General features: G+C 39.5%; 1 protein-coding gene across 1 annotated transcript; it reads right to left on the reverse strand.

Annotated features, from left to right (window-relative positions):
• Positions 1-307: 307 nt before the first annotated feature.
• CETN1 (centrin 1) lies at positions 308-826 on the reverse strand (the record flags this gene model as incomplete). The annotated part of the gene is made up of 1 exon (XM_084252888.1): positions 308-826. One exon carries the CDS (start codon positions 824-826, stop codon positions 308-310), a length of 519 nt encoding a protein of 172 aa, XP_084109014.1.
• Positions 827-9,546: the final 8,720 nt, after the last annotated feature.

Genomic DNA, 9,546 nt, shown 5'->3' on the forward strand with positions numbered 1-9,546 from the left:
GAGAAACCACTCTGCCCTTTAAAGACTGTCCACCCATGCAAGGCAGATGGTGGATGGGACTGAAGCTTCAGGGCCCTTTATTCAACCTCCAGCTCGGCTCTTGAGAATTAAAAATCAAAACTCACATTAAAAACATCTTTGAAATTCTATAATTGAGCCCCGAGATTTGGATATAAATATATCTAGACAGCTTAGGAGGAAAAGGAGAGATGGGCGCTGTCCTTTAAGTGAAGATTTCACAAAACAGAAGAAAGGAACTCAGCAAGTCCTTTGATTTCGCTACACACACTTGCTGGAGAGGCTGGCTTTAATATAGGTTCGTCTTTTTCATGATCTGAAGAAACTCTTCCTCGTTCACTTCACCATCTCCATCCCTATCAGCTTCGTCGATCATTTCCTGCAGCTCCTCGTCAGTGAGGTGTTCCCCCAACTCACTGGCCACCCGTTTTAGGTTCCTGAAGGAGATCTTCCCGGTTTCATCATCATCAAAGAGCCTGAAAGCCTTCAGGATTTCTTCTTTGGTATCCTTCTCAGCCATTTTCTGAGTCATCAAGGCCAAGAAGTCATTAAAGCTGACTTTCCCTGTGCCTTCTTTGTCAATTTCGGAGACCATCTTCTTTACCTCTTCCTTCGTGGGTTCAAAGCCCAGCGCTCTCATGGCCACCCTCAACTCCTTCACGTCGATGGTCCCACTGCCGTCAGCATCGAAGAGGTCAAATGCTTCTCGGACTTCTTGTTTTTGATCTTCAGTGAGTTCAGCCTTCGGACTCATCCTTCTTTTCTGGCTAGTAGAGGATGGGTTTGACTTCCTAAAGCTGGAAGCCATTCCTCGCCCCCCCCCACTGCCAACGTAACCTCAACTGTGCGGTGCCGCAGAGGTGCACGCGCTTGACGCGGGGGGGTCTCCCGCACTGAGGATTCCCTGCAGTCAACCCCTTTTCTACTGCTCTTGCTCGCTAAGTCAGCCACGTCTGTGAGAGTGTATTTACGTTATAATCCATAGTTTCCTTAGTTATTATCCAGTTTCCATGCCCTGGAAGGGACTTCTGTAGCCACCGTTGTCTTCTGCGATGCACTAGCACGTGCTGTACTTTTAAGATCTTTTGTTGGCGTTCAAAGGATCCTTTTTCTAGGGTTATTTGGAGGTGGTTCTTCGTTCTTTCTACATACTAATTAAGAAAACTTCTTGGTCTGTTACCTAAGGGTAAATTTAGTATAATCAAGATTGAATTTGATTACTTGATATTAAATATGGAGAAGAAAAATATTAAGGCACACCATGTGTTCCACTTGACATAAATGGAAAACAGATAAAATGGAAAAGCTCATGTATAAGATTTGTACAAGTTTGTCTCCTGACATTATACTCAAGAATCATGAAACTTTACTAGCTTCTTTGGCATAAACTCAAATATGTAATGTAATATCCAAATGTATGATTTACTTTCAGTGTTTCAATTTTACATACTCAGTATAATTGCACCTGAACAACAGTCATAATTTCATTCATTAGGCTTTTGATTTGGAGAGAGGGGGTATGAAATACAGCATTCTGGTATTTTTAAAAAATGCTAGCAGTGTATTACTGTTTATCATCCAATCAGAGCTGAGCAAAACCCACATTCTGATTGCCTTCCTTTGGCAGTGGACACAGTAGGAGATGATGTAGGGCAAACAGGGACTCAAATTGCCTCCTGAGACCAAAAGGGCAAGAGGAAAATGGAAACTTCTTAAGGTAAAAGAAAAGAAAAGAAGCCATCAAGTAAACCCATAAAAGAAGTGTCTTTAGAATAGCTTTGTATTTCTTTAAATGTTTTCTTTTAAAGGCTGGCTTACTTTTTAAAATTTTTTCCCCAGAAAATCTCATTTTGTCACTACTTGATGGGTTATAAGAGAAGGCACTTTAAGCGCTTTTATCGAAGAGTTGGTTTTTTTTTTTATCCCAGCATTTAGAGTAGTGCCTGACACATACTTGGTAGATTAATAAATATTTGTTGAATGGATGAATGACAATCTTGTCCCAAAATACCTTCTGAATCAAAAGAAAACAAAGACACAAAAATGCTGGAGGATTAAATTATGCTGAGTGTTTTACAAATTCTGTTTTTTATAATTAGTGATCAAACATTGTTTATATGACATGCTTAATTAGCCATATTTCACTCCCTGTTTCAGCCCATATGTGACATAATGTACAAGAGCCTGGGCAGAGGGAGCCTACAGGCCAAGGAACTTCTCTAGGACTTCCCCTCCCCCACCTCCTATTACTTATCACAATGTCATCTCAAAAAAGTAGGCTTTGACAAGTAGCCCATTTTTCACACTGCAAATCCTCCTGCTTTCTTAACCTTAACCTTGCTTCTGATTGCCAGTGAGTTCATGCTTAGGACCTACTTTTCTTTTCTTGTTGGTTGAAGTCATATCAAAAACCCTGAGATCTTATCTCAAATTCATGCATTATTATCTCTGTGACCTTGAGAAAGTCACTTAACCTACTAGACTCAATTGAAGCATCTATAAAATCAGCATAATACTACCACTTCCTCATGGGGCTCCTGTGCATGGTCAGTGAGCTAATACAGAAACAGTTCCCTAGTAGGGCCATAGGGGCCTAAATAATTGTCAAATTATTCCATCTAAATACCTCCCAGACATGGTGCATTTCTTTTGACCCCTACTCCTTTGCCCAAATTCAAACCAAGCTATGATGTGTTGGGAAAAATTGAAAGATAGACGCTGCCTTATATAGAATTACATTTGGGCCAAGCTGAGCTCAAAGCAAAACTGTTGTCATAGTTTCCAGATGTGTGCAATCAACAGACACAACTCAGCCACCAAGACTCTCTTTGTAGAATATAGTGCCTTCACTCAGAGTCAGCACTTGGTTGGAAGTTACTCTATGTTGATAGTCTGTCATTTGATTTTAAGAGGGGAGAGAAATTTGCCCTGTGCCTAGCATTGGGCTTGGTTCTCGTGCTTGTTGCCTTATTTAATCTTTTTCATCATTTCCCATTTTGCAGATGAAAAAGAAAATGAAGCCAACGAGAGGTCTTAACATTTCCAATGATAAACAGCAAATAGATGGTGGCTCTGGGATTAAAACCTTAGCCCAAGTAAACTGTTAAGGCTTTGTTCACCATACCATGCTGCCTTCTCCAAAAGCTGAGATTATTATCAAAATGCAGTATCACTGGAAAGATATGATACTGATTTTTTTCTCCTCTACATTTTAATAATAATTAAACATCTTGCTTAGAAAAATTGAACGGAATTTTATAAGAACTCAGACAGGGTCCAATTCTGAGGTGAGTCTCTGAAAAAGAAAAGAGCAAAATGCTTTGCAAATTACATTGTTCATCTTCCATTCTCCTTCCTTTCATTCCTTGCAATTTGCTCTGCATTCAGCTTTCCTTGCTATCGGAAACTAGAATTTTCCTATTGAGTATGATTTGGTAGATTATTTTGGGGGCCTGGAAATGCTCAAATTTTTTCCCATATAAATTAATGCTAATAGTATTCCTAGACTCCCCAAATAACCTATCCTATCATATCAGATAGGAACTTTCTACTTTTGGGTTGTAAAAGACACCTGCACAAGTTGATGGGCGATAGTCTGGACAAAGTGCCTGTGATTGCTATTAGTGAGAGTCTATAGAATGCTTATGAAAATTACCTTGATGCTTTAAAGTCACTATTCAAGTTTTAATAAATGAGCTTAAAGTGAATTAGATGTTCTGGAAAAGTAATGCTTATGAGCATTTTGTTGTTGTTTGCTTGCATTTAAGACATTTTGAACTATAATGCCTTAGGTAATGTGCAAAGTCATTTGTTGATTATCTGAGATGGGAAAAGGAGATGGTTGTTTAAATCTCATCAAGAAAATTTTACGGCTGGAAGGGGACAAAAGAGGTGCTGGCACTCCACAACAGGGTCTGGAGTGAGTTGAGACCAATAGAAAGGACTCATGCAGCTTGCTTATTCTAATTATTTGGTTTTCCATTTGACTTGCACGGCATGAAAAAGGTGAGGCTCAAGAGTCTCTTAAAATTTAAGTTGCACTCAGCAAATTCCAGGTGCCACCCAAGGCAGAAAACATGTGTAATAAAGTCTCTTTATTGCTGCCCATTTACTTTCCAACAAATACAGGATATAGAAATACAAATGCTTGACACTTCTACATAAGGACAACTATGCCAAGATGATGGAGCAGTGACCCCCAAACCAACAATAACAGAACTATGCTATTTATTCTTGAATATGTGGAGCCATTTACAAGAAGTGGATTCAGCAGCAAAAGTTTTACAATCCCTGTGTTCTCTAAATGAGAATATGAAGTCTAGTGACTCAACTAAAGCCTTTTATTATTTTGGCAAGTCTAAATGGACTTAAGTGTCCAGTCAAGGGCTACGTAATTTCTCCTTCCATGAATCCCAGAAATAAAGAAATACTCCTCTCAGATACAAAAGTAGATTGTGTTTTAGAAAAGAATTTACAGACTGACAGTGTTTCTCAAAATTTCATACAGATACTCCTAATAGCAAAGGACATTTAAACCATCCCCTAAGGATCCAGGGAATCCTTTGGAAGAAGCCTATAAGTGTGAAATGGCTTTATAATCCTGTGTATTATCTTTTTTAAAAGTTAATTTTGCCTTCTGTTTTATAGCACATTTGCAAGTTCTATTAAGGTTCTAGATGACTGACTATTGTGCAAATTTGATTCCCTCCCCCAAAATGTACTATGCTTATTTGGTGACTTTATGTGTATCCCAGGACATGACCAGGGACTAGGAGAAACTTACATGTTGTAACAAATATCTAATGTGGATCTTGAGGTTAAAAAAACAGATAAAGACTGATAATGTTCCTCTTATCTCCCCAACCAAGGTCTTCTCCATTTGTACATCATTTGTATTTGGGAGTCAGAGCAGAAAGGGGAGGACAGAGAGAAAGGAAGATGAATGTGTCTCCAGAGCCTTTGAACCTGAGAGGTGGAGGCAGATTAGATTCACCCAATGAAAGAATGACTGTTCCCCCTAACACCTTCTCTCTCTGGACAGCTGCCATCTTAGGCCAACCTCAGCATTGCTTTGATGAAAACAGGCTGAGAAAAGGACACAATCTATGTTGATATTAAACTCAAAGCAAAATCTCATGGGATTTATGATGCAGTTGGGCCAACTGTAAATAGACTGAAGAGGGTTCACCAAATGCAACAGAAAATGTAGAACTGAGAGTCTTGGGAGTGGCTTAGCTGAATTTTTAAAATATGTTGTAGACTAGCCTGTTTGTTTACTCTTTGATCCACCTTGTTTCCTTCTCTTAGGGCCCTGGGACTTGAGCATCTAAAACTGACTTTGAGGCTATTAACTGAGGAGCATTTTCTGCTTACCCAAGGTGGAAAGGTCAGAAGCCCACAAGAGTGTTAGTAACACAGAATAAGCCAAGTGGTTTGCATATTAGGGATTAGCAGTGACCTGGAGAGTTTGTGCCCTTTTAAAATACATTGAAATTCAAGTTTAAAAACAAAACAAACAATGTGCAGGCCCAAGAAAATAGGTCTTGCAGAAAGCAGGTCAGGCAGAACTTGGCCTATGGGTTCCTTTTCATGCAGTCCTTGTAATGGCTACTTCTGCTGGGTTTCAAAGCAGTAAAGAAACTTCTCAGAGAAAAGGACAGAGACAAAGTTGAATTTTAGCCCAAAGCCCATTGATGCCTAGTTCGTTTGGTGCAACATAAATATGTTTATTGAAGGATAGATCATATTACAGGACCTGTTCTTGGAGGAAAGTGAACTACTGCAAATGTAGCAATTCATCTTGATTTTCTCCCTCAGCCAGTTTGGAAGGAAAGAAAGGGTTACACAAGGCCTTCAATGTCCCTGTGTCATTTTCTACCAGCACAACTCTGGGCTCCTGTGATTGCATTGAGGCTGATCTAGGCACAGTATTGGAGGCCACCCCTGAGGTCCAATGCGTGGCACAGTGAGGGGAGCAGAGAAACTGGGGACTAGCACCCCTTCCCACATATGCCACAACAGCTATGTTTTCAGAAGTCTGCTCCCCAACTCACTGGGTATTCGGGAAGCCAAATGAAAGTGACAGTAGATGGTAGATAAAGCATGCCTTTTATGAAGTAAGGACTTGTATTGACAAAAAATTCTGACAAGTGGATTTCAAATAAAAATCAGTTTCATGACTGCAATATACATTTAAAAATAAGCTTCTGAACTAAATTATAGTTCTACTACATTTCAATGTTTAGCAGTTGTGTCAGCAAACAAAACATCAAAGGAAACCAATAGGTCATGTTAGTCTCCTCTGAAGCAACAACTAGAAATCCCTTCATCAACATGTAATCATATTACAGCTCCCTCCTGCTAAGCCCTAAATAGGAAAGGGGGTGCAATTAGGGCAGGAGGAGATGATGTCTCCCTCATTCTTTCCAATTGGCAACTGACCATGCCCATGGAGGTTTTTCATTTAGATGTTGGTTAAACATCTTTTGAAACTCAGTGGACTCACCCAGGAAATGGCTGGCTCTTGTGCTTTCCTTCATGTTCTGCATTTGCTACTTTGTATCTACAAAGTCCTTTCCAAATTCCTTTGGTTTCTGGATCAGTCTTATCTGAAATCCACGCTTTTTTGGTTTTTTTTTTTCCCTTGGCATTGGTCAGTGTCTCTTTTGCCCTGAATGCTGTGTGTGTGGCAAATCTTAGAATGGAAACTGGGTCTTTTACTTGTGGTATTGTTTTCAATTACACCTCATACAAAGTGTTTGCCTGCCAGGGTGATTTCAGGCCCCATTGCATTAGTGTGAGTCCATAGTTCATTTTGAAACTCCCCACATCCACTAAGAACAGATTTCTTATAGGCACTTAGAAAAATAGTATTTTAGGGATAACAGATGGCAATGAGGTGAGGGGAAAGAGGAAGCAACTTAACTCACAGATATAAACTTACACTGCAAAGTCATCTTCCAAGTTGGGTTGAAAAGTGGAGGGGGCTGGATACACATCTCACGGAAGACCTCTCTTTGTGAACTTAACAGCTTTGTATTTGTGAATCCTAAGGAATTTATACACATTATTTGGCCTCTCTTTCTGCTCTAAAACTAATTTCCTAATTAGGAACATCTTAATTTCCTAACAGTCAAATTTCAGAGACCAAGGCATAAGCTATATATTTTATGCTTATGTACTGCTCAAAATCAAGGAAAGGCTGCCTTTCTGATTCATTATGGATTAATTTAGAATATACAAAGAAAATAAATTTGAACTTAGCATGGGGCAATCCAGAAATTTACAAGAGTAGGATAATATCTAGATAAATGGAATAAGATTAATAACATGTTCAGAAATTGCCTTCCTCATCTAAGTGAAAAGCAGCTCACAGAGAGAGATCTCCCCTCTGACCGTGGTCATTCCACCTCTACCATAGGCTCTGGCAGCTCCAAAGAGAAGGCAGAGATACTGCGTTTTAATTTAAATCTGAGATGAGCTAGGTCAGTAGAACTTTATGTCAGTAGAATTTACATTGGAATGTAAATATATTGCTGGTGACTCTATGGCCCATGTGCTCAGGGTAGTAGGATGGAGGGGACTTGCCTATGGGCCCAGAGCCCTGGGCACCTGTCTTTGAATGCCAGCCCCAGTCACTATTAGTTATGTGATTTCAGGGAAGTGAGGCATCAAACTGCATAAAACAGGGTGGGAAAAGTACTTAGTGCTTAGGGTTGCAGTGGTAAATACGTGAATAATCTGTGCAGTGTTTAATACTGTGGTTGGTCCATAGTGAGTACTCAGTACACACACTGCTGTTTGGTTTACAAAGTACTTCTGCATGTATATGCATTCGACCTCACTTAACTTCACGTACACTCTACCATGTAGGATTCATTATTCCCATTTTGTTATTAGTGAAGCGCCTGAAGTCAGAGACACTCAACCATCTTCCTTTTCACACAGCAAGGAGCAGTGCAGGGCCGCAATCCATCTTCAACTCCAGTGTTCTTCTCTTTAAGGCCCCCTTTGAACACAGGCGAGTTCTGTTGTAATATCCAGAGAATATCACAGTTAAAGCTTTTTTCAGCCAGATTTAGCATAACAGGTAAAGCCTGGGCTTTTCAGCTGGGTACATCTGGCCTAGAATCCTGGCCCTGCCACTTTCTGGGCAGGTACTTTTGGCCAAATTACCTCACTTTTCTGAACCTGTCCCTCCTTCTTAAAGTGGCACCATCTTCCCATTAAGTCACTATAGCACTTTGAAACAACATCCTCTTCAAAGCTCTGTCAAATTTAGTTACTTCTTAGTTTACAGCTATCAAGTTTAATTATTCAGTTGGAATGTAGTTAATGTGTTCTGGAGACTGTTTCAATTCTCCTTAAGAATTGGTGTGCTGCACTGATATAAAATATTTGTATAAATAATCATATTTGTGTAAAAGTCTTTGCATTTTGCATTGCTTCCACTTAAAGTACATTTTGCCATGATAAGAATCTGTGTATTAAATAAAGTATTTGGAGGGTCTGTATTTGGATGGCAACACATTCAGCTAATTTAACAATTCACTACTGAATTGTTGAACCTGTTCTTTGGTGTCAGGAACTGAGCCCCACAATGGTGAGATTTTCCATGGGAGTTACATCAACTGTGGCGCTATCAATTGTAGTTGTACCTACATTTTTATGTATTCTCTCTTCTCTCCAGCTGATGTTGAGAGGTGAATACTTTATTCTGGTTGGCCCTGCTCCCAGATGAAAAATCCATTACTATGGATGAAGGCTCTGTGCATATTTGTCTTACTTAGACAAATGTGAATTTGCACAATCAATACATAATGGATAGAACAGAGGTTAAGACCACTGAACCAAGAAACTTAAGTTTTTGTCCATGTACTTCTCCGCGTTTTTGATGTGAATTTATGCAAGTTGTTTAAGTCTTCTGGGCCTAAATGTCCTCATTTGTAAAATGGTGGTTGTGATGTCTCTTAGTCTGGATAGTTGTGAGAAAAATGAGATTGCACATGAGAAAGTGCTTTAAAATATAAAAGATGGTGTAAATACAGGTTAGGCTTGGTTACCGCCTAAATATCAACAATAAACCAGTGACAGAACATTCAGTTCTGTTACTGTATCCCCAGGCAGCTTCACTTACAGAGCACAGTTCAGTTCACCTGGGTAGCTGGGAGGAATTGCCTAGTCCACCATCCTGGAGAAAAGATCAGCACCCAGTAAACATTTGCTGCTTAAAAGGTTGCCCGAAGTGGGTTCTTGCACACAATCTCTCTTTATTTCATTATAATTTCCTTCTCTTCTAAAAGGCATTCTACTCTGAAATTTATCCTTTAAAAAATAATCATAAAGAGAAGAAAGGAGGGGAAAAATGTTACTCATGATACTTGTTATATGAGCCCAAGGGACAAAACAACATTTTCTCCCCATCAATAACCTGAACTTTCAAACATGTAGGAATAGTTAAGGATTCCTTCTGGACTATTTTAAGGAGCAAATTTATTAGTTCTATAGCATCTCGTAATCCTGAGGTAT

This window comes from Talpa europaea (genome assembly GCF_964194135.1).
Source record: "Talpa europaea genome assembly, chromosome: 13".
NCBI lineage: Eukaryota > Metazoa > Chordata > Mammalia > Eulipotyphla > Talpidae > Talpa > Talpa europaea.